General features: G+C 45.9%; 1 protein-coding gene across 2 annotated transcripts in view; it reads left to right on the plus strand.

The window, feature by feature from the left end:
• Nucleotides 1-799: 799 nt before the first annotated feature.
• Nucleotides 800-25987, plus strand: part of CYTH4 (cytohesin 4) — a 67709-nt gene continuing 42521 nt past the window's right edge. The window contains exons 1-2 of one of the 2 annotated variants that reach the window (XM_073644390.1): nucleotides 800-1521; nucleotides 23827-23900. In XM_073644390.1, the coding sequence (XP_073500491.1) occupies nucleotides 1425-1521; nucleotides 23827-23900 (171 nt within the window). In that variant the 5' untranslated portion in view covers nucleotides 800-1424. The remainder of the gene's footprint in view (nucleotides 1522-23826; nucleotides 23901-25987) is intronic. The other variant, XM_073644391.1, reaches the window with a different exon arrangement.

Raw genomic sequence — 25987 nt, forward strand, 5'->3', positions numbered from 1 at the left:
TAATGTCACATCTTGCAGATTTTCCATCCATATTTGCAAGTAGAAAATTTGCAGTAGCCAAGTGTTTGAGTTGTTAAAAAATCTTTTCCACAAGCTGTAAAAAAAAAAATCTGCAGGGTAAAAATTAATGTGTGGTGCAGATTTTGACTTCACACCATATCAATTATTTTGTTGCAAATTTTTACTACAGTTTTTATTACAAAGGGTGAAATCTGTGGCCAATTTGCACCATTACTAGAGATGAGTGAATCCGAACTTAAAAGTTCAGCGTTCGTACCAATCAGTTAGTGTCTGGTGCTAAATGCCAAACATGGACTTTCCCCCGAAGTCTGTTGCAATGTTAGGCGTTCCGGGGAAAGTGAGAGAGAGATTTTATTTTTCCCAGATCCATAGTTTGGGTCTCCATTGTTTTCAATGGGGTTCACATTCTGGTTCAAGTTCTGGTTCTTGGACTAAAGTTTGGGTCGAGTACCAGAACCCGAACTTCCACGTGTCTGCTCATCCCTAATCAATCAGTTACAAAAAGTTCCCCAGACTCCTAGAGATAAGAAATTGTTTATTGCGTTTTTTTAACAATCCCAAATTAAATTGCATAAATCTGGGTGTCATTATTTCCTTTACCCTACATCAAAATAATTTGTTTCTTCATATGTATGGTAATGGTTGACGCCTTTCTTGTCTTATCAAGTCACAGAAATGAGTAACGCAAGAAAAGATCCTGCTTGAGAACAGAAGAACATCTGCTTTTAGAGAACTTGTGGTTTGCAGAAAAAGGAACTTGCAGGGAGGGGTGGGGTTGAAACAGATATTTAGAGATGAGAGGGTTTAAAGGAAAAGTAGACAGATTTGGGTATTAAAAAATTTACCTCTACCAAAACTTCAAAAAAGGAATAAACAGGAAGCAGCAACCGGACCAGAGTGCTACTTTCCTGGATCATAAATGAATGATTTGTGTATAGCTTAAGTGACGGCGAGGCAGGGTTAGGAAGTGTGACTTCAACAAGCCGAGCGTTAACCACAATCTGCCTGTCCTCTTCCTGTTAGTAGGATCCTATTCTGTCACCAGCTCGTGTGTGCATTGACACTGTGACGGGACCAACTTTAAAGTCACTGCAGTATGTTGCGGTGCAGGACGTAGGACATTGGGTGACTTGGTTTTTGTATTGTGAAAGCAGATTACAGAAGAAGAATAAAGTCAGAAGCGATCTTAGACAATTTGATGGATCGGTCATCATGATGTGAAGAATTAGAGAAGATATTTAATAATGAAAAACAAAGACACAGACATAACAGATCAAAAGATCAAAAGAGATAGAATTGGAATACAGGCAAGACTGGATGGAGAATTAGTAATAACCAGATAGTTGTAACTAGGAGTCTTGGTAAAAAGCTTAAAAAAAAATTTATAAAAAAAGTTATATTAAATGGGGAGCAGAGACACAGCAAGATACCTAATGCCATCATCAGGTTCACCTACGAAAGAAAGAGGGGTCCAGCTTCTAATGGAAGACCATGAAAATGGTGAGTACCCATTTCTTTAACTATTACAGGAGAGGACTTGTTGTTGTTATTTTTATGTTTTGGTTTCTCTTTATATACATTATCATTTGATGACTAACGTGAATTACTAAGATTACTGGAGACACAATGTACACTATATGGACACAATATACACTACACATTACACCTACAGGAGCTTTTATCACATCTCATCTTAAATCCATAGGCATTGATACAGAGTGGTTTCTCCCTTTGCAGCTATAACAGCTCCCGCTGTTCTTGGAAAACCTTCTACAAGATTTTGGAGGTGTCTGTGGGAATTTTTGCCCATTAATCCAGAAGAGTTTATGAGGTCAGACCCTGATGTTGGAAGGGAGGGTCTGGTTTGAAATCTCTATTCTAGTTCATCACAAAATCACAAAGGTGTTGGATGGGGGTGAGGTCCAGGCTCTGTCATGTTCTTCCACACCATCTCCCCCAACCAAGACTTTTCTACTCCTACTTTGTGCACTGGGCACAGTTATGGGGAGCAAAAAAAGGTCTTCCCCAAACTGTTCCAACAAAGCTTGAAGTTACAATTGTCCAAAATGTATTGTATGTTGTAGCATTAAGATTTCCCTTCACTAAAACTATGTGGCATAGACAAAACCATTAAAAATAATCGCTCCTCCACCAAGCTTTACACCGGGCACAATGCAGGCAGGTAACGTACTCCTGGGATTTGCCAAACCCAGACTCATCCATCAGATGCCAGATCGAGAAGTGTGATCCATCACTCCACAGAACACATTTCTACCTCTCTCCAGAGTCCAGTTGTGGCTGTTTTACACCACTCCATCCGACATTTGATATAGTGCTTGGTGATGTAAGGCTTGTATGCAGTTCCCATTGAAATACATGCTTTGAAGCTACTGGTGCACAGTTTTTGTGCTGATTTTAATACCAGATGAGGTTTGGACTCTGCTGCTATGGGGTCAGCAGAGTGTTCCCCAGCACTCAACGACCCAGCTCTGTAAGTTACATGGTGTGATACATTGTGGATGACTTGCTTTTCTGTACCATCACTCACAGGTGATGGTAGAATATATAGGCAGGAATACATTTAACAAACTGACTTGTTACAATTGTGGCATCCTGTATCAGTACCAGTCAGCTCTGTACCACGAGCCATTCTTTCATAGGTGCTATCAAAGGCAGACTGCATATTCCTGTGGCAATTAAACTGCATGAAAAGCTATAATCTCAATGATTAATATATTTGTCCAGATACTTTTGTCCATAGAGTGTTTCTTAAAACTGCACAATTCCTTATGAGCAACTACAGTGGGGACATATACTGTATGAGAACAGGATGCCAACTTAGGCTACTAATTATCTATGCCCTGTCCAGTGCCCACAGGTAGCCGAGAAGCTGTGAGGCATTGTGTTTTGGTCACAGACATGTAGGTAACTAATACTATATGTTTGTGTTGACTAGAATCATATTAGGGAATTATTTTTTTAAGCAATTTTCATATATACTGAAAAGTGGCTCCAGCGTTAAGTTCTTTCCCACACCGCCAACCATAAAATGTTGCAAGTTCCTTCCTTTGAGATTTATTATGCTTTTTGTTTTGTGGTTATTTGCACTTTACACAATATTCCGTGATTTTTATTTTATGTGATCCCTTACCCAGGGCTTGACAACAGGTAATATTGGAAGTTCCAGGGCCACAGGATTGATAGATGTATTGACCATTCGCTAGGAGACGGCTCCACAGCAATCCTCTCATAAAATTCTAGTTTAAAATTGCATCATGTCAAATGCAAATTTGATGTCTACTTATTGCAAAAAAACAGATCAAGTGTATGCATTTGCAATATCACATGTCTCTGAAAGAGCACATTACATGCAATATTACATCCGAAGGAGGGGAGAGTAACGGGTTTGCTGAGTCGCTGCAGGGCTTGCTTGACATAACTATGTCACGCAAGCCCTGGGAGAGCATCGCTTGAATGGTGCTGGCATTGGAGGTGAGTATAAGTTGTTTTTATTTTATTAGGGGGAATATAGTGAGTAGTGTACAATCCCTTTAAAGAGTATATAGACCTTTGCATATTTGTTTTTGTGCAAATGCATCTAAAAAACCCCAATGGAGATATTTTACAACTAGTTTTGTTTGAAAAAATACCTATAATTTTGCTGATTCAAGTCCTATGTATACCTGCTTAACTTTCTAGTATATTTGTTACTTATTATCAAATGTACCATAGTAAATAGTAGAGGATGTTTCGAAGATGTTCCAAAAATGGGCTATAAGGGCACAATCCCAAGGGGCATTTCCATATCTGACCTCCTGCATCTGAAATAAGGCAGAAAAATCTACAGTAGAAAATACTATTGTGGATATTGCTGCAAAAAATGATGTAGTTAAGCCTCACATATCACCCTTTGCAGTACCATCTGCACTATAAATTGATAATCTGTGGACTTTAAATCCACAGTACCCATCAATTTATGCTCAATTTGTGCTGAAATTTTGTAAAATCTCATGAACATTGCTCATTTTCCAAACATAAAATCTGTTGTTTTTACACAAAATAAAAAGTACCCCTAAGGCTGCGTGCCCACGATGCATTTTTCAAGCATTTTGCTGCGGAATTTGCGCAGCGTAAACGTTTGTAAAACGCTTGGTAATCCGTCCCCCATGGTCCCCAATGACATTCCGCAAGATCAATGCCCATGCTGCGGAATTTTCCGCAGCGTTTTTGATGTGCGGAAAAATCCGCAGCATGTTCATTATTTGTGCGTTTACGCATGCGGAATTGCCTTCTTCAATGCATTAGAAAAACGAAAGGCAATTCCGCATGTCCAAAACGCTTCAAAAACGCTCGAAAAACGCGTGTGAAATTCCACATGCATTTTTCCAGGCAAGGACATGCAGAAATGAAGAGGAAATTTTCCGCTTCATTTCTGTATCGTGGGCACATAGCCTAAAGGTAACACCTACTTTAGACGTCCCTTTTAATAGGACTTGATGCCTGATGCTTGTTACACTGTATAACTAATCGATCCCTAAGGTTATCCGATACACAAGTTTCTACACTAATGTTTCTTTTCCCATTGTGAACCCAATGGCTTCCTCCTCTGTGACTTCCTTTGTTTCCTCTGTCTTTGCTTTGTAGTTTTGTAGTTTTCGCAATTGTTTCAAGGTTTTTTAAGTTGTCCCAATAGAGATTCCAGTATCTTCACTTCCATTTCTGTCACATACTTGTGTTATCGGAACTGTTTCCTTTATTAGCATCAGTCCCAGAAAGGTCCCCATTTCCTGCACTTTTTGAACAGATGCAGTGATAGAAACTTACAAAGCAAAATGTGGCAAAATTAAGGCACAAAGAACTGGTGTACAGTACGTAACTTGTGCTAGATTTATGAAGTTTACAGACTTTTGCACAAATTGCACCAAATTTATTTTCCCCATGCCATTTAATTTGTATGTAAAATATTGGTGTAAAGTAAGCCAATTAATAAGTGGAGTAAGGAATAGAAAAATGTCCCAAGATGCATGAAATCTATGACACATGTTCTACTGTGATGCGATTGGTTGACTACAATTAATCTTTATCCTCCAGTTACTTTATTACAGCCTCTATTATTTGCAAAATTATCAGTAGAGATGATCACATCGATCCGTAATTAATCAAACAAGTTATGAATTTCCAGAATATTTTGGCATTTGAGTTGCATAATTCCAGCAAAATGGCTTCCAGGAAAGTCTTAAACATTAAACAAAAAAGCATATTATAATCATCTGTCCCAGGCTCTCACCTAACTCTTTATACTGAGTAAATTGAAGCTTTACGGTCCTCCACACGGCTCTCATGAGTTCACATGGGGGTTGGCGCATTTCGTTGAAGATAGTGATGTGCATTGAACCCACTTTTCCCAACACGACCATAATAAGTAATGAGCCTAGGACAGGTAAGTATAAGGTGCTTTCTTGTAACTCCCCTCCTTCCCTTCTGTTTTTTAAATTTTAGGACCTGGAGTGATCCCAGATCATAATTATCGTCTTTTCTTGGCAATAGGGACACTTTCAATTTGGACCGAATAGGGCATTGATCCAGGGAGCTAGTCTGATTGCCGAATGTGGAGTTGGGAAGGAATTTTTCCCTCAATATTGAGCTACTAGCATCTGCCCCATGTGGTTTTTGCTTTCCTCTGGATCAACATGCTAGGCTATTGATTGAATTTGATGGACTTATATCTACCTTCAATCTTAAAAGCTATGAAACTATAAATCAGCAAGGAGATTCAAGTGAATCTGCCTAAAAAAAATTGGGGGTGATTCACTCATCTCTAGGGATGAGCGAACCCCAACTGGAAAGGTCGAGGGTTCATACTGAACTTCTAGTGTCCGGTACCCGACCCAAAACACGGAATACTTACTGTATGTCCGGTTTCCCGTTCCAGTTCGTCATCCTAATAAAGCTTGTTGAAAGGCTGCAGTGCAGCAAATCAACAAGCTCTAAGGCTGTGGGCACTTCCGGCTCCATCTCAGCCATGTCAAAAAATGGCATGGCTGCGATTGGCCAGCGCAACACAAGGCTTGGCCGGACTGTGTAAAATAAATAAATATTTAAAAAAAAAACAACAACAAAGTGCTGTCCCCATCGTTTTTAAAACCAGCTGAGAGAAAACAGACAGCTGGGAGCTGGTGTTATTATTCTGGGAAGGGGCCAATATCCATAAAGGTTCCCAGCCTATTGATATCAGCTCACAGCTGTCTGTGTAGCCTTTACTGGTTATTAAAAGGGGGACCAAAAAAATGATGTGGGGTCCCCCTGTATTTAATAGCCAGAAAAAGCTAAACATATAGCTGTGGGCTGATATTAATAGGCTGGAAAGGGGCCTTAGGTATTGGCCCCCTCCCAGATTAATAACACAGCCCTCAGCCGCCCCCAAAAATGGTGCAACCAATAGCTGCACCATTTCTGGCGCTTAGTCTCGACTCTTCCTGCTTGCTCTGGTGCATTGGCAAGCGGGATAATGGTTTTATGGTTGATATCAGGTGTTTTATGTCTGCTGCCATCAAGCCCAGTAGTTGGTAATGGAGAAGCATCTATAAGACACTCCCATTAGTAGCCCCAAAGTCAAAAGTAAGAGAGACAAACCCAGAGAAAAGTCCTTTATTTGAACAAAACACTCCCTGACAAATCCCTTATTTTACCTATTTATTAAGATAAAGTTAAAAAACAAAAATCAAAAGTAATCCTCATCAATAATCCTTAATGATGATGTCCCATGACGATCCCCGACTCTGCTCCATCCAGATGCAGTCCCGAGCAGTGACATTAGTAATGTTACCGTTCAGCACGAAAAGCTTGAACCCATTGGAAGTAGAATGTGAATATGACTGCTGCGACTAGCAATGACGTCACTAAAGTTATCGCACTTCATAGCTGATGAACTGCGGTAACCTTACTGAAGTCACCGCTCATTACTCCGGCACTCACACTGAACCTGTGAGAACTGGCGTCTGTAAACTGAGGTGACTGCATCTGGATGGAGCAGAGTTGGGGATCATCGTGGGACCTCATCATTATGGATTATCGGCGGACAGATGGGGATTACTTTGATTTTTTATTTTTAATTTTATCTTAAAAAATGGGTAAAAGAGGGTATTTGTCGTGGAGTGTTTTGTTCAATTAAAGGACTTTTCTCTGTGTGTGTCTTTCGTACTTTTGACTATGAGATTAGTAATGGGGATGTCTTATAGACACCTCTCCATTACTAATTCCTGTGCTTGATGTCAGCAGACATAAAACAGCTGACATCAACTCCAAAACCATTACCTCACTTGCCAACGCACCAAAAGCGGGAATAGCCAAGGCCATCTAATGGATGTGCCATTTCTGGGGTGGTTGAGGGCTGGTGTTATATGTATGGGAAGGGGACAATATCCATGGTCCCTTCCCAGCCTATTAATATAAGCCCACAGCTGTCTGCATAGAATTTGCTGGTTATTAAATATAGAGGAGACCCCACGTCATTTTTTTGGATCCCCCTTTAATAACCAGTAAAGGCTACACAGACACCTGTGAACTGATATTAATAGGCTGGAATGTTTATGAATATTGGCCCCTTCCCTGAATAATAACACCAGCACCAAGCTGTCTGCTTTCCCTCACCTTGTTATTAAAAATAGAGGGGACCCAAAGTCTTTTTTTTTTGGACCTCCATTTTTAATAACCAGTAAAGGCTACGCAGACAGCTGTGAGCTGATATTAATAGGCTGGGAAGATTAATGGATGTTGGCCCCTTCCCAGAAAAATAACACCAGCTCGCAGCTATCTGCTTTTCTTACTAATGTGATTTAAATCTGGGTGGGTTTCAATGAATGGATGGATATTTACATATGACATTGATAAGAATAGTTTACATTGACTTGCACTGTTTTTGGACCATGTATTATCTAGCATCACACCATTCTATTGATTCTATCCAGCCTGTTGAGTAAACTAATTAACTAAATGTTTACTGACTAATTTAAGGGATTTAAGTCATTTACTTATACACATTTATTTGCAGGGCAATTGTCCTGCTCTTACCCCCATTTTGCTTCCTTTTGCAGCCTCCGGCTTAGTGCCCACGATGCAGAAATGAAGCAGAAATTTTCCTGAGCATTTCTGCATCTCTTTGGCAGAAAAACGCATGCATTTTTTTACATGCGTTTTGACGCGTATTTGATGCGTATTTGCATGCGTATTTGCCATGCGTTTTTCCAATGCATTGTATAGGCAAATACGCATGCAGAAACGCACAAGAATTGGTCATGTCCGTATTTTTTTTGCGAGTAAAATCTGCGCAGAAAAAATACGGACCATGTGCACAGAACTTGCAGAATGTGATAGGAAGCCATGGGATAAGGTATGCAATGCGTTTCTGGAGAGTTTACGTGCTGCAAATTCGCACCAAAATATGCACCAAAAACGCATCGTGGGCACACAGCCTCCTAGTCCTTACTACGACAATTTTACAAACATTTTACAGCACCAAAGTTTGGGTCCCCATTGACTTGTATTGGGTTAAGGTTCAGGGTCAAGTTCGGATCCAAACCAAACTTTAAACTCTATATTTGTCGAATCTTCCGAACCCCAACATCCATGGGTCCACTCATCTCTACTCATCTCTATTCATAAGAGAAAAAAAAACTGGCTGCCATAAACTTTTAAAAAGCTTCGCTCGCATCTTGGTTTGCTAATTAATGGCAGTGTTGGATCATATGCGAGTATGATAGACACAAGTGGCGAGAATGGACCCCCAATAATGGAGCTTGTCAGATTTCTTTTATCATGGTTTCCAACATTTTAGGGGTCAAAATAAAGTGCTATCTTTTGGCCGGATTTGCGATTTATTTCCTTGCATGGCAGAAGAAGTGACTGCAACATATGGTAGAATTGTTGCTCACTGTTGATCAGTATTGTCCTCAGCTTTGTGCTCTGAATAGCTACAAGTCACTTGGGACACATAAAAATTGTTGAATTCTTTTTATAGCAAAAAAGACCAGAAGCTTCCTCATTTACAATGAACATGTCACTGTGACGCGCCCCTGGGCCTGCTGTGTCGCGCAGCGTCTCGCGCACGGGGGCTTACCCGGAACCGGATCAGATGAGGGTTGTAGTCTCCGAGTGGCGGGGACCCGGTCCGTGCCCAGGGAGTCAACTCAGTGTGTGGCAGTCTTGATAGATGTTATTGGAGTGTCGACTACGCCACCCGTTGATTTGCAGCTATGGAGCTGTCGCTGCAGGGCAGACCGCTGAGGCCGGTGTAGAATTGTGCAGCGTGATAGTATAACCCCCAACGGGAGGGGTATGGCCTCAGGGCAGCCGACGTGGAAGATGAGGGTAGCAGGAACCACTCAGAGACGGTGCGGTGTAATTCAGGGTCTTTACTGGTAACAACGATAGACCCTCCCGGAGTACTTGCTAGCGAACGGGGCCTGGTCAGTCCTTGAGCAGATGGGATCTCCCCTGGCCAGGCGGAGTTGTAGGCCTCCCAAACTGACTGTACTCTTCTGGCTACCTTGCTAGAAGCGGATATAAGTAGCCCACGTCCCTGAGTGTACCGTGTGGTGCTCACCCGTATGGCCGGTGACTCGGGGCCTTCTAATGGCTTCCGCTCCACGATGGCGGCGCTGGTCCCACGCGTGTGACCGTGCCTTCGGGTTTCTGGGCCAGAGGACCTGCAATCCCCTGCCGGTCGGTTTCTGCTGCTGGGTAAGGATTAGTCCCCACAGCCTCGGACGCCGGGTCCGGTAAGAAAGCTTCTCAGTCAGGGCGAGCTCTGCAGCTGCCAGCCCCTGACTTGTAGTAGTATTGCTCCCACTGAGCTTCTGCTGTTTCTTCCTGTGACTGTTTCTTGTCTCTACTCTCCTTGACTGACTAACCCTGCTTCAGCCCCGGGTTTATATAGGGGAAGGTCTTCCCCTCCCAAGACTGGGCAGGAGGTGTGGCATGCACAGGATCCCTGGCCAAGAGACCTCCCACCTGCTCTCAGACATAACATTGCTTGTTACTGTGGAAACCAGACCCCTGGGGTGCCACATTCCCCCCTAGTGAAATTTAGTACTCCGGGACTAAACATATTTTAGAAAAACATAACAAGATATAACAATAACATTACAATAAAGAAACACATAAAGGTGGTCACGGCATGTCCGTAACCGGGTGCAGTTTTTGAAGAAACAAAGGTGTCCATTTCACCAAAACAGGGAGACGTAACCAGGTAGGGGTCTGTCCTACCCCGAGTCCTTAACAGTCTCTAGTCCATCCTGGGTTACGCTCCAACTAATTGTACAAGGATTCCCGGTAGATCAACCAAGGATTCCTAAAAATAACTAGAAACACAAAATTATACACAAGCAACAATACACAGGTAAACATAAATAAAACAATTTATACACTTTAAATCCTCCAGCGTGCGGGTAACTGGCCTCTAGTGGCCCTAGTGGACCTACGGAGCTGACTGTCTAGCCCTGAACTACAGGGTGTAGGAGCTGTCAAGGGTAAACTGGGCAGCTGTCTACCGGCTCTTTGGCTCACTAGGGATATGGCAGGCTCACTGCAAGCAGAGGGTTGATCCTCCTGGTCTGCGGGTGTGGGGTCTTCTGCCTCCTGGACCGGCTGTTCTTCCAGCTCTACCTGTTGCTCCGTAGGTGCTTGGGATGCTGGTTGGAGGAAGGTGAGTACGGGTACCACAACTGCACCATTGACTTGAGTCCAAGACCGAGGGAAGTCCCCGAGCACAGTACTAACCATATCTTCCCTTTCCTCTACGGGTCGATGGTCTTCTTGTTCCTCTTCAGGGTTCCTCAGTTGTTCGGGACACTTCTTCAGGTGGTCCCGGGATACAATGGCTGTAGTTTCCCCTCCGTCTTTACTGATGGTACAAACCTTCGGGTTCTCGTGGCTTGAGGGCAGTACGGTGTACGGGTCCTTCTCCCACTGGTCGTCCAACTTGTGGAGCCGTCTCTTCCTCTTCAAGACCTGCTCTCCGGGTACCAGGGGAACAGCGGGAGCATACTGGTTGTAAGTTTTCTCTTGTCTTTCCCTAGCCTGACAGAGACTTCGCTCCACGCTCTCCTGTACTCTCCGGTACTGCTGCTGCCTCTGTGTCCCAGTCTGCTTCTGGTGAAGTGTCCTCGGGTGTCAGGACTCCCATTTCCAGGTCAACAGGTAACTTACCAGGTCTTGCCCTCATTAGGTAAGCCAGGGTACAGTTGGTGGAACCTACCGGGATGTGGTTGTATAGGTCCACCAGATCGGGCAGCTTCTCAGGCCACAGACTGCGTTCTTCCAGGGGCAACGTTTTCAGAAGATCCATTACCACCTGGTTCATTTTCTCACAAAGTCCATTAGTTTGCGGATGATAGGGTGTCGTCCTTATCTTCCGGCAGCCATACAGAGTGCAGAATTCTTGGAAGACCTCCGCTTCAAAGGCAGGTCCCTGGTCTGTCAACACTTGGTCCGGGTACCCGTGTGGACGGCAGAAATGCTGGTGGAAGGCTCTCGCTGCTGTTCGAGCTGTTAAGTCCTTGACGGGGACGACAACCAAGAACCGGGAGTAGTGATCCACGATGGTTAGTGCGTAGACGTAGCCACTTCTGCTTGGGGTCAGTTTTACATGATCCAAGGCTACCAGTTCCAACGGCTGCCGGGTGATGATGGACTGCAGGGGAGTCTTCTGGCTGGTACGGTCCTTCCTTCTTAGGTTGCACGGGCCACAGTCTCTGCACCACTTCTCAATGGTTCCCCTCATGCCTACCCAGTGGAATCGCTCGCGCAGCAGGAACTCCAGCTTCTTCCACCCGAAGTGTCCAGCTCCGTCGTGGTATGCCTCCATCACCATGGCTGCGTCTCTTCGTGGCACCACTACTTGCCAGAGTAGTTCATGCGTCCGGGAGTTAACCATTCTGCGGCACAACTTCCCCTTGTAAAGGAACAGTCGACTCCTCTCTGCCCATAGTTGTTTGGCTTCCTCCGGAGCGTCTGGTTCAAGGCAAGCCTCCGGGCGAGTCAGCATCTCCTTCACCAGTCGGACGGCAGGGTCGCTGTCTTGCGTTTCCGCCCAGTTGTAGTGAGGTAAGGGGTTCAACGTAGCAGCCTGCTTACTCCTTACCCGGTGGGAGTACTGGATAGTCCCATGACGGTGGAACGCAGGGAGTTCAACTTCTTCCAGTCCCTCCGGATCTTCTCCTTCGTCCGGCAGGTTGGGCATCCTGGACAGGGCGTCCGCGTTGGTATTGGAGCGTCCGGCCCGGTATTTGATTGTGAACTCGTAGTTGGACAGACGGGCCATCCACCTCTGCTCCAGGGCACCGAGTCTTGCCGTGTCCAGGTGTGTCAACGGGTTGCTATCCGTGTACACGGTGAACCGGGAAGAAGCGAGGTAATGCTTAAAGCGCTCGGTGACTGCCCATACTACGGCCAGGAACTCTAGCTTAAATGAGCTGTAATTCTCGGGGTTCCTTTCGGTGGGTCGCAGCTTTCGGCTGGCGTAGGCGATTACTCGTTCCTTCCCCTGCTGGATCTGGGACAGTACGGCTCCTAGCCCGATGTTACTGGCGTCGGTGTAGAGGATAAAGGGCTAGCTATAATCCGGGTACGCCAGGATTTCGTCCCCCGTGAGGGCCATCTTCAGCTGGCGGAAGGACTCTTCTTCCAGCTCCTCCCATTTGAAGGGCGGCTTCTGGTTCTTGGCCTTCCGGGACTGGCCTATCAGGAGGTCCTGCATAGGTGCTGCCTTTTTGGTGAAACCGGGAATAAACCTTCGGTAGTAGCCTACCAACCCGAGGAACTGCCGCACTTCTTTTACGCTGGAGGGGCTTGGCCATTCCTTAATTGCGGTGATCTTATCAGGGTCGGGAGCCACTCCGTCAGCGCTCACCACGTGTCCCAGGTACTGCACCTTTGGTTTCAGGAGGTGACACTTGGAGGGTTTCACCTTTAGGCCGTAACTCGCCAGAGCTTCGAACACTTCCGCCAGGTGTTTCAGGTGGTCCTCATACGTCTTGGAATATACGATGACATCGTCCAGGTACAACAGGACCGTCTCGAAGTTTCTGTGGCCCAGACAACACTCCATTAGTCGTTGGAAGGTTCCTGGTGCGTTGCAGAGTCCGAACGGCATGCAGGTGAACTCGCTAAGTCCCATCGGGGTGGTGAATGCGGTCTTCTCCCGGTCCGCCTCTGCTACAGGAACCTGCCAGTACCCGCTAGTGAGATCCAAGGTAGAGAAGAAGTTAGCAGATCTTAAAGCAGCCAATGACTCCTCTATCCTTGGTAAGGGGTACGCATCCTTGTGTGTGATACGGTTGATTTTCCGGTAATCTACACACATCCTCATGGTGTTGTCTTTTTTTCTGACTAAGACTAGTGGAGCTGCCCAGGGGCTACAGCTATCCCTGATCACCCCAGCCTCCTTCATGTCTCTAAGCATCCCCTTGGCGAGTTGGTAGTGTGCAGGGGGTACGGGTCGATACCTCTCTTTTATGGGAGGATGGTCTCCCGTGGGGATGTGGTGTTCTACCCCCTTGACTCGCCCGAAGTCTAACGGGTGTTTACTAAACACTCTCTCGCACTCTTGAACCACCCGATAGACTCCCTGTTTCTGATGTGAGGGAGTGGAGTCAGTACCCAAATGTAGTTGCTGACACCAGTCCTCCATTGTTTTCTTAGAGCCGTTACCTTCCTCCGGGTGAGATGGAGGCAAGGGTTTCACAGATTGTATAGCATTTTGGTTAATGGTATATAATTTGGCTAGCGTGGCATACCGGGGCAGGTACACTTCCCTCTTCCCGATATTGATTATGCGAACGGGCACCCTCCCATGGCGTACATTAACCACCCCCCGTGCTGTCAAGATGGTGGGCCTACTGTCTGAGTAAACTGGTTCTACCATTGCCTGGTAATCTCTACCTCTCAGACCAATAGCTGCCCGGCACCAAATCATCATTTCACTTTTTGGGGGCATGGCAATAGGAAAAGGGTCACACATTCTTACGCTACCAATCTCACCGCCGGAGAGTTCCACCTGTTGCCGTCGCATCAGTGCCCGGATCTCTTTCTGGAGCACCAGCTGCTCGCCGGAGCGGGCGTTCTTGGCAACCTGCTGTAAAAGGAAAATCACCTCTGCAAGACAATTTTCAATTACATTAGTTCCTAGAGTTATTTTTGGGTGACTCTCATGTTTGTCAATATCTACAATGATCAGTCCCTGTGCTGCCAGTTCGACTCTACCGATTTTGATGGTCACCTCTTTAAATCCGATCTGTGGCACGGGCTGGCCATTGCTGGCGATGATACTCAAGTCGTTGTCAGGGTAGCGGGTAATATCCGAGTCATTCCAGTACTGCTTAAAGAGCACGTACGGGATGGTGGTGACCTGTGACCCGGTGTCCAGTAGGGCACTCATGGGAATGCCATCCAGTACCACAGGCAAGACTGGACGTCCTCCCACATATCTGTCGCGCCAGTTCGATGGGCCTGGTGATCTTTTTCCTGGGGGTTGGCCCTCTACCCCAGGTTGTGCCCGTTTAAAGAACAGTACCTTGCCATATGTCCGGGTTGATTGCAGCGGCGGCAGATGGGTCGTCCGTCTTCGCTGTATCGGTCACTGGGTCTTCCTCTGGCCGGTGGGGTCCTCCTTGGTCGACGCCACGGGATGTCCTCCGGTCCGGATGCCAGCTGGATCTTCCCTGGGGTGGAAACCTGTAAAGACTGCACAGTTCGGGTTAGCGCAGCAACGCTCTTAGCTAGCTCTTGGACCTGATGGTGTAGGTCTGGAGCCGGGTTATTGTCCAAAGCCTGCGCATCAGCTCCCACAGGCCCTGCCGACAAGGGCGCCGCCTCCTGGTGGTAAGTGATAGCTGGGCGCCTGTGGGTCACAACGCCACCCGGTGCCGGTTCTCGGAGCACCCGGATGGCTCTGTCCTTGAACTGTGCAAAGCCCAGATGGGGATCCTGTAAGGCCATCGCCCGCAACTGGGTTCGGTGGGCATTACAATATAGTCCCTCTATAAATTGTTCGGTCAACAGCCTGTCCTCGTTTCCCACTCCATCAGGGTCGGTCTGCTTAATGGCCCTCAGGGCCTCTTGTAGGTTTAGTGCATAGTCCTTTATACTCTCATGCGCTCGCTGCTTGCACCCGTAGAATCTAAGCTTAATCTCGGCTGAGGTGCGGGTATCAAAGGTATCCTTCAGCCGGGTTAGTATCCCTGCGACAGTCTTCCTCCCAGGTGGCCAGGATTTTACTTCCCTTTTGGCTGCCCCGGTTAGTTGGGCCACCAGGATGCTCACTTTTTGCTCTTCTGTGAGGGGGTACACCTGGAAGAGGCTATCCAGCTTTTCTCTAAAGTCATGCAGGGTATGTGACTCCCCTGAGTACTGGGGTAGCCAAGCTGCTCCCGGGATATAGGGCATGGTGAAGGGCATAACTGCAGCAGCGGTGGCGCTGGCGGGGGTTGAGGCAATGAAGCTCTCCTCCGCATCCGACATCTTCCTCCCCCCTAGTGGACCGTGGCCTACCTTGCGATGATCCTGTTCCGTAGGCCGCGGCTCCGCAGTAGATCGTCAGGGTTGAGGACCTTCCGTCGCGCTCCGGTGACGTCGGCGTCTGCTGGGCTCCTTCCAGGACCTTACGCAACATCCGGACGTGAGGCGGGGCTTCAGTTCTCGCGCGCTTTCGGAGTCCACGCCCCTCTTCTTCCCGCGCAGCGTCCTCAAGATGGCGTCCAACGGCGGGAAAACTCCACGGATGGCGGGAAGAAGGCTGAAGATGGCGCCGGATGGCGGGAATCTTCACAGATGGCGGGAAGAAGGCTGAAAATGGCGCCGGATGGCGGGAATCTTCACCGATGGCGGGAAAACTTCACGGATGGTAAGTTTTAAAAGTCTCTTTTTCAGGCACGCAGTACCCGGTGGTTGCGGGCACGAAATCCTGCCGACTACGCCAAAGTTGACGCGTTCCTGGGCCTGCTGTGTCGCGCAGCGTCTCGCGCACGGGGGCTTACCCGGAACCGGATCAGATGAGGGTTGTAGTCTCCGAGTGGCGGGGACCCGGTCCGTGCCCAGGGAGTCAACTCAGTATGTGGCAGTCTTGATAGATGTTATTGGAGTGTCGACTACGCCACCCGTTGATTTGCAGCTATGGAGCTGTCGCTGCAGGGCAGACCGCTGAGGCCGGTGTAGAATTGTGCAGCGTGATAGTATAACCCCCAACGGGAGGGGTATGGCCTCAGGGCAGCCGACGTGGAAGATGAGGGTAGCAGGAACCACTCAGAGACGGTGCGGTGTAATTCAGGGTCTTTACTGGTAACAACGATAGACCCTCCCGGAGTACTTGCTAGCGAACGGGGCCTGGTCAGTCCTTGAGCAGATGGGATCTCCCCTGGCCAGGCGGAGTTGTAGGCCTCCCAAACTGACTGTACTCTTCTGGCTACCTTGCTAGAAGCGGATATAAGTAGCCCACGTCCCTGAGTGTACCGTGTGGTGCTCACCCGTATGGCCGGTGACTCGGGGCCTTCTAATGGCTTCCGCTCCACGATGGCGGCGCTGGTCCCACGCGTGTGACCGTGCCTTCGGGTTTCTGGGCCAGAGGACCTGCAATCCCCTGCCGGTCGGTTTCTGCTGCTGGGTAAGGATTAGTCCCCACAGCCTCGGACGCCGGGTCCGGTAAGAAAGCTTCTCAGTCAGGGCGAGCTCTGCAGCTGCCAGCCCCTGACTTGTAGTAGTATTGCTCCCACTGAGCTTCTGCTGTTTCTTCCTGTGACTGTTTCTTGTCTCTACTCTCCTTGACTGACTAACCCTGCTTCAGCCCCGGGTTTATATAGGGGAAGGTCTTCCCCTCCCAAGACTGGGCAGGAGGTGTGGCATGCACAGGATCCCTGGCCAAGAGACCTCCCACCTGCTCTCAGACATAACATTGCTTGTTACTGTGGAAACCAGACCCCTGGGGTGCCACAACTGCATCACGCAGGCAAGTGAATTTCTACTTTAGATACCTTTTATAATAGCGTCTGTTGGAACTAATCAAGGTTTTGAAATCTGCTGTCAACAGCAGTAACATTTGGAAGTGAAAATTTCCTCTTGCAGGAAAGCGTGCAGTTTTGGGATAGTGTAAATTAAATTGAAGCTATTGCATCTGCAGGTTTTTTGCTCATAGGGAACTTTAGGCCAAGTCTAGATCTTGTCGGTGGAGGTTAGAACTGCTTCTTACAGATGGAAAGGGCGCAGTCAGATTGCTGTATAAATCGGATGGCAATGAGAACGTAGTGCACAGACTGGTCGGCGGTTCTCCCGCCCGAGCATAACAGCTTCATATATTTCTATTCAGCTGTCACGCTCGGGTCAGGAGAGCCGCTGGAAAGTCTGTGCACTGCGTTCCGATCGCCATCCGATTTATACAGCCGTCAGTCTGCCCGCATACAGTAGTGTACAAAACAGTAGCAATGTGTTCAAAAACATGAGTTAACCCCTTAAGGACCCTGGGATTTTCCATTTTTGCATTTTTGTTTTTTGCTCCCCTTGTTCCCAGAGCCATAGCTTTTTTATTTTTTGGTCAATATGGCCATGTGAGGGCTTATGTTTTGCAGGACGAGTTGTACTTTTAAACGCCATTACTAGTTTTACCATATCGTGTACGGGAAAACGGGAAAAAAATTCCAAGTGCGGTGAAATTGCAAAATAAGTGCAATACCACAGATGTTTTTTTTTAATTTTTTTTACCACGTTCACGGAATGCTAAAACTGACCTGCCATTCTTATTCTCCAGGTCATTACGAGTTTGTAGATACCAAACATGTATAGGAAAAAAAATTTCAAAGTTTGCTAAAAAAAAAAAATGGCGCCATTTTCCAAGACCCGTAGCGTCTCCATTTTTCGGGATCTGGGGCTGGGTGAGGGCTTATTTTTTGCATGCCGAGCTGAAGTTTTTATTGATACCATTTTGGGGTAGATCCGATGTTTTTATCGCCCGTTATTGCATTTTATTGCAATGTTGCAGTGACCAAAAAACGCAATTCTGGCGTTTAGAATTTTTTTCTCGTTACGCCGTTTACCGATCGGATTAATTCTTTTTTTATATTGATAGATCGGGCGATTCTGAATGCGGCGATACCAAATATGTGTATGTGGTTTTCTTTTTAATTATTTTATTTTGAATGGGGCGAAAGCGGGGTGATTTAAACTTTTATATTTTTTTAATTTTTTCAATATTTTTAAAAACATTTTTTTTTCACTTTTTGCATGCTTCTATAGTCTTCCTAGGAGACTAGAAGCAGCACTTGTCTGATCGCCTCTGCTACATAGAGGTGATGAGCAGATCACCTCTATGTAGCAGAAATGCTCCTGTGCTATGAGCGCTGACCACTAGGTGGCGCTCATAGCGATCAGTATATGACAACTACTGGGGTCTGCTGCAGACCCAGGGTTGCCATGCCCACCCATCAGTGACCCGCGATCACGTGACAGGGTCACCCATGGGCGGGGTAACTGATGCGCTTCCGGAGCGGCGATGTTAAATGCTGCTGTCAGAGATTGACAGCGGCATTTAACATGTTAACAGCTGCGGGTGGATCGCGATTCCACACGCGGCTGTTGCGGGCACATGTCAGCTGTAAGAATCAGCTCACATGTGCCCGGTTCAGTGTGGGCTCAGCGCCGGAGCCCACGCTGAACAGGGGATGACAGCCTGGTGCGTAATAATACGCCCCAGGCTGTAAAGTGGTTAAGCACAAAATCTTTATACTAGTTTTTATTTCCATGCATTGGGAACATTGCACACTGTTTTCTAATTTAAAACATGAAGAGAAATGTATATAATTTTAACTACTTTACAGAAAATAACAAAAAATTAACATTGGGCTATTCTAAATAATAGCAGTGTCTGCATTTGTCTTTACAAACTCACAATATGTCCTCTTTGTTTGATGATTTAGCATTCCTGTGAATCACTAACCTAATATTTAGCTGTATAACCACAGTTTTTAGAACTGCTTCACATCTATGTTGCATAGAGTCAACCAACTTCTGGCACCTGTCACCTGTTATTCCAGCCCAGGATGCTTTGACTACATCCCACAACTTTGTGCCATTTGTTGGCTTTTCCTCAGAAATGGCATTTTTGATGTCAACCCACAAGTGTTCTATTGGATTAAGGTCCGGGGATTGGGCTGGCCACTGCATAACCTCAATTTTGTTTGACTGGAACCAAAATTTTGCATGTTTGCTGGTGTGTTTATGGTCGTTGTCTTGTTGAAGCACCCATTTCAAGGGCATATCCTCTTCAGTGTAAGGCAACATGACTTCTTCAAGTATTTTAATATATGTACACTGGTCCATGATCCCTGGTATTCGGTCAATAGGTCCGGCACCATAGTAAGAGAAACATGTCCATCACAGGACCAGGAACCACGAAGGCCCCAGCGTTACCAGGGATAGTGGTTGCCAGCAGAAGGTCCTACTACCAAGCGACAGGTGAAGGAACAGCACGACACATGAGCTAGGCCCAGTTGCAGGCTGGCCAGGAGCATACAGAGAAGCAGACACGGACCAGGAGGCCTTATACCCGCTCACTGGGGAGAAGTCCTGAAGTGCACCCATCCTACTGAGTACCCTGGACCGTACCTGACATCCGCACCAGTAAAGGTATTGAAGCGAATCCCCTGTCTCTGTCAGTTACTCCTGCTGCGCCATCCCGTCTGCATTACGAGTCCCAGCATCACCACCCACTAAGCTCCACACTGCCCCGGGGGCCCGCTCCACCTGTGGGGAGCAGAAACACGTCAGCTGCCATCCCATCACCCCCCGGAGTTCTGCAGCAGTGCTGGTAAACCTTGCCAGGTACCACAGGTGGAGTCACAAACTATTTACTTTATTTTTTTATTTTCTATCCAAGTTACAATCCCCTTTTTGGTTGACCGCCCTGGGCCACGGACCGGGCCAGCCACTGTGACATATCCCCCACCAGCATCCATAGGCCGAGTACCCCACAGCCCTGGGGGCGCGTCAAAAAGTTCTGTAGCTCCATGGTTGCACACTGCCAGGACTGTAGGTCACTGGTTGCTCATTGCCAGGACTGTAGCTCCCTAGTTGCTCACTGCAAGGACTTTAGCTAACTGATTGCACACTGCCAGGCCTGCAGCTTCTAGGTTGCACAATGCCAGGCTGTAGTTCATTGGTTTAACACTGATGGGACTGTTGCGCATTGCTTGTATACTGCTGGGCTTTAGCTCGCTGGTTGAACAATGATGAGGCTGTAGCTAATGAGTTGCACACTGACGGGACCAGGGCTGATTCTAGATTTTCTGCTGCCTGAATCAAAAATTAAAATGGCCATCTCTGTTTTTACTTCCAAAAAAGAATTCAACAATGAATGAACCATACACAAATACTGTATACAGTATATCAGCATGATGAAACCATATACAGTATATATATGTACATACAAAGAACAAAGAAATGTAAAAAACATACACATACTGTATTGTACTGTATATACCAACAGCAAAGAAACCATATACACAAGTATATGCTAGTATCTAGCAATGAATAGACCATACACATAAATATTAGAGATAAGCGAATAAATTCGAGTGGAATTAAATTCTACTCTCATTTTACAAATATTTTCATTTGTCAAAATGTGGATTGTTTTGTAATTTGCTCCGATGCAAATTTAGCAAAATGGCATACTCTTATTCACACTGAACGATTATCGTTTCCTGATAATTGTGCAGTTTGAACATGTTGCTCATTTAATGTTTGATTTTTTAGGCTTGCTTCAAATCAACGATCTTGGCAGCACATCATCTTTTGTAAACAGAGCATGTGCTGTTGAGAACAATGATAGTCTATGAAACAGAATGATCTATTACTGATTATTCTGAGCACATATCAGATGTCTGCCTAAACAGCCTATTAAATGACCGACGATCAGCAAACATGTTGCCAATCAGTGGTTGTTTAACACTGCAAGTTGGACGCCTGACTTCACCTTCTGTTCCTGCCCTTTAATAGACTGGTGGTATATATAGCTTTTATGGGTCAAGAAGCTACTACTTATAACTCCCTGGTTATGCACTGCTGGGCTGTAGCTCCCTGTCCAGGCTTTGCCTCCCTGGTTGCACATCTCCAGTGCCCTAGCTTTCGAATTGCAAATTGACTGTCTGTAGTTCTCTGGTTACCCACTGATGGGGCTTTAGCTTATTGGTTGTGCACTGCCGGCCTGTAGCTCTCAGGTTGAACACTGCCAAAGCTGCAACTCCCTGGTTGCACACTGCTGGGACTGAATCTCCCTGGTTACACACTGCTAGGGCTATAGCTCCATAATTGCACACTGCTGGGTTGTGTATCTCCTTCATTACACGCTGCTGGGATCGAATCTTCCTGGTTGCACACTGCTGGGGCTGTAACTCCATGGTCACTCCCCATTGGGGATGTAGCTCCTTGGTTGCACACTGTTGGGGCTGTAGCTCCATAATTGCACAATGCTGGGACTGTAGCTCCATAGTTACTTCCTGTTTTGGCTGTATCTCCCTGATTGCACACTGCTGGGGCTGGGCTGTATCTCCTTCATTGCATAATGCTGGGGCTCTATCTCCCTGGTTGCACACTGCTGGGGCTGTATCTCCCTGATTGCACACTACTGGGGCTGGGCTGTATCTCCTTCATTGCATAATGCTGGGGCTGTATCTCCCTGGTTGCACACTGCTGGGGCTGTATCTCCCTGGTTGCACACTGCTGGGGCTATATCTTCCTGGTTGCACACTGCTGGAACTGTAGCTCCATTTTTACCTACTGCTGGGGCTGTAGCTCTACGGTCGCTCGCTGTTGGGGCAGTAGCTCCATAATTGCACACTGCTAGGGCTGTAGCTCCATTGTTGCACACTGCTGTGACTGTAGCTCCATGGTCGCTCCCTGTTGGGGCTGTATCTCCCTAATTGCACACTGCTGGGACTGTAGCTCCATAATTGCACACTGCTCAAGCTGTAGCTCCATAATTGCACAAAGCTGGGGCCGTAGACTTCTTGCTGCACAATGCTTGGGTTGTAACCTCCCGGCTGTACACGCGTAAGGCTATTGATAGCTGCAATGCTTGCTGTCATACGTTGTAAGTTGTAAGTCAGACTCCTCTCCAGGCACACTTTACAGCTAATTTGTGACCATATACTTATATTGTTTCCTGCCATAAGTACTGTTTAGTCCTGCTGCCCAATATTTACTTGCTGTTATCAGTAAATGATAGGCACAATAAAAAGTGTAGGGTAGGGGAACACCATATTCCGAACACGAAATTCAGTTAATCAGTGAAACTGTGAGCGGAAAAGGATGGAGTTCACAGCTTCAGCAAATCTGAAGTTTAACAGGTCACTTCTTATCCCCTTGTAGTCATTTAACTTGGATTTTAATACATTTATGAATGAGGATGGACTGAGGGTGATCTAGACCCCATCCATTGAAGGTCATAGAACCCTTACTGACTATGAAAATCACTAGTCATGACTTTCCCTCTTATGGCCAGCACTAGAGATAACAACGTGCTTCTTCATGACGCATTTCTTTAAAAAGTTGTTTTAATTATAATTGTCGTTTTAACCTTTGTCAAGGGTTTGAGAGGAAATGTGGGTCTTAGGACTTTAGTGTCACCAGTTGGGGAAATAAATGTATTTAGTGGAAAAACTCCGTAAGGGCCATTTTACGCTTGTTTATAATTGAGAACTAACCTTTTTAGGTACTCTCATTCCCAAACTATCTAAAGAGGTTGGCAATCACCCAACAAATTAGTCAAACGCTCTTTTGTCAGTAAGATAGTTTATAAGTAGGGTTACAAAAACATTCTTGTAAAAAAACAAGACCTTTTACTCAGAACATCCAGACTGAAGATTGTTCTATGCACATGGATGTGTTGAACGGCCACAATTGGGCAGTGTGAATGGGCCGTTAAAGTGCATCTGGCATTATACTTTATTGCTTCTAGCACATGTGACTGATAGCTGCTGTGTATATTTAAGAGGAGGTGACAATACTCCTGAAAAAACAGATGCTGTGTATCATTGGTGCGAGAAGGCTGCTACCTACCTTTCAGAAGGGACTATGCGGAACTAACCGGAAGAGTAAGAGTTGCAGGGGGGCGAGTTTGAATGCAACTCCTAGTCAGGTGCCATTGATGACGGAGTTCCTCAATATAAAGAGTCTGTGCACGAAACCGGAGATGGTTTTGGCGCCAAAGGAGAGAGCGGTCCAGACGTGCTCAGGAGGAGATGCTACAGATGGAGTGACAGGTCTAGGCCCGAATCCCAGACCTGCACCAATCAAGACCCAGAGTCCAGACGATGCTGGTCAAGAGCCGGAGCCCAGCCATCTTTCCCTCAGACTTGGAAGACACCCGACGTTGGTCAAGCACCGAAGATCCATGAGGACTAATGTGCCACAAACAGGAAGTTGATATCACCAACCATTCCCATTTAATTTAGGTGTATCCATATAAATGGCCCACCCTGTATATGAATAAGAAACAAAAAGAAATCACCAAAATCACAAGTTCAAAATGTAGATTTTCTTTTTTATTTTATCAGATCACAGAACTGATTTGTAACACAGAAGGAATGAAGGGATCTATGTTGTACCCCCTTTTGCTTTAAATAAGTGAAACACAGTTCCATATTAGAAGGTTTGCCGATCTTTAGCTAATTTCTGTAGATATTTGCAAACTGCACAAATAATTGTATGTCTTCCTGTAGAAAATATAAAATATTTCTAAATGCACTGTATGTTTTCTTTCAAAAGGAAACACAATGGTTCAAACAAAGGAGACAAAGATCACATCACCAACCAAAGATGAGCTACTGGAGCAAATTACAGTATGTTGGTCCCTTTCTAAATCCATCCTGTGCTATCTTATCCCATTCCTGTTTTCATTATTTTAACCATTATATTGTTAGTTTTCATTTATTTTTCTATATGCAGTGCAATTCCATAAAAGCTCATATTTCATGGTTGTCTTTTTACCAGTGGCATAACTAGAGTCTGATGGGCCCACACGTTTTTCTCCCCCTCCCCCATTATGTAGTAATATCCCCCATCCTGGTATATATCTCCCCCATCATGGGCCCCTTCCTGGTATATATGTCCCCCATTATAGTATATATGTTCCCCATCCTGGTATACATGTCCCCCATTATAGTATATATGTTCCCCATCCTGGAATATATGTCCCCCATTATAGTATATATGTTCCCCATCCTGGTATATATGTCGCCCATCCTTGGCCTCTTCCTGGTATATATGTCACCCATCCTGGTATACATGTTCCTTGTCCTGGGCCCATCCTGGAATATATGTCCCCCATCTCATCCTGGTAGTCACATCCCCCATCTTGGTATACATGTCCCCCATCCTGGGCCCATTCTGGTATATATGTTCCCCATCCTGGTATATATGTCCCCTATCCTGGGCCCATTCTAGTATATATGTTCTACATCCTGGGCCCATTCAGGTATATAAGTCTCCAGTCAAGGGCCCATCTTGGTATACATGTCCCCTATCCTGGTATACATTCCCCCCCATTCTGGTATATATGTCCCCCATCCTGGTATATATGTCATCTATCCTGGGCCTATCCTGGTATATATATATATATCGCCCATTCTGGTATATATGCCTCCCATTGTAGTATATCTGACCACCATCCTAGTATATGTCCTCCGTTCTTCCTCTATTCTTTAAAGCATAAAAAGAAACGATTCTACTCACCTTACCGCCACTTTAACACTGCACGATGTCCTCTTCTGTAGCCAGCACCTGACATTAGCGTGCTGACGATGGGCAGTGCATGATGTCACCTCCATGCACAGCCAGTGACTTGCACGCCAATGTCAGCTGCCGGCCTCAGATTGGCCGGCGACGCAATGCATTTCAGCTGAATGTGCATCCTTGAAGGCACATCCAGCTGAACTAAGTGCTGCGTCAGCGGGCCTCCTCCCACACGGGTCCAATCGCGGTCGCACCATTTGTGACCACGATTGTTACGCCCCCGGCTTTTTACTCTAATTGATAGTAGTCAATTTGCAGTGACATTTTTTTTAACTCAGGTACAACAGAGACACCAAATAGTACACGTATGGTTGTATGTCAGATTTATAGGCTTGCACTAGGCAAAATATAATAAAACCAGACATGCATTCTGAGTCCAGTGATGTATTTCCGCTGCTGTACTGGTCTTTGTTTACATGCGTCACAGGTGGTTACATCGCAACTAGAGCACATATGACCGCTGCAGCCAATCACTAGGCTCAGCAGCTTGTGCCATCTACTTTGGCATGACTGCTGAACTCACTGATTGGCTGAAGTGATCATGTGCTCTAGTTTTAATATCCCCACAGCTGTCTGTAAATAAAGACCAGAGTAGTATTGGAGAGGCAGCACTGGTAGTTATTAAACTCTGATTTGATTATTTTTCCTTAAAACGTTCAGGCATAAAAAAATCGAAAATAGAAAATCCCTTTAAGAAACACATTTCATAAAACAAAAGTATGTTGTGCACACATTAGAAAATCACAGTGCAATAAGTCCAAGGCACGTCTCACATAAGTACTACACACACATCACATAACTACACCACACACTTCACATAAGTACATTGTACACATCAGACATGGCATACACTGTGTTCCAAATTATTATGCAAATAATATTTTCTCAGATTTTCCCAAATTACCTATATGAATTGCAGTCATTGTAATTTTCCAGTCAAATAACTATTAGGCTATGTACCCACGTTGCATTTATGAAGCAGAAAATTTCTGCTTCATTTCTGCAAGTCCTCTCCCGGAAAAACGCATGCGGAATTCCGCACGCGTTTATCGCGCATTTTTCGCGCGTTTATCACGCGTTTTCCACATGTGGAATTGCCTTGCGTTTTTTATGCATTGGACAAAGGCAATTCCGC

The sequence above is a fragment of the Phyllobates terribilis genome, unplaced genomic scaffold (assembly GCF_046119375.1).
Source record: "Phyllobates terribilis strain yellow unplaced genomic scaffold, ASM4611937v1 Scaffold_8__6_contigs__length_399053987, whole genome shotgun sequence".
Classification (NCBI taxonomy): domain Eukaryota; kingdom Metazoa; phylum Chordata; class Amphibia; order Anura; family Dendrobatidae; genus Phyllobates; species Phyllobates terribilis.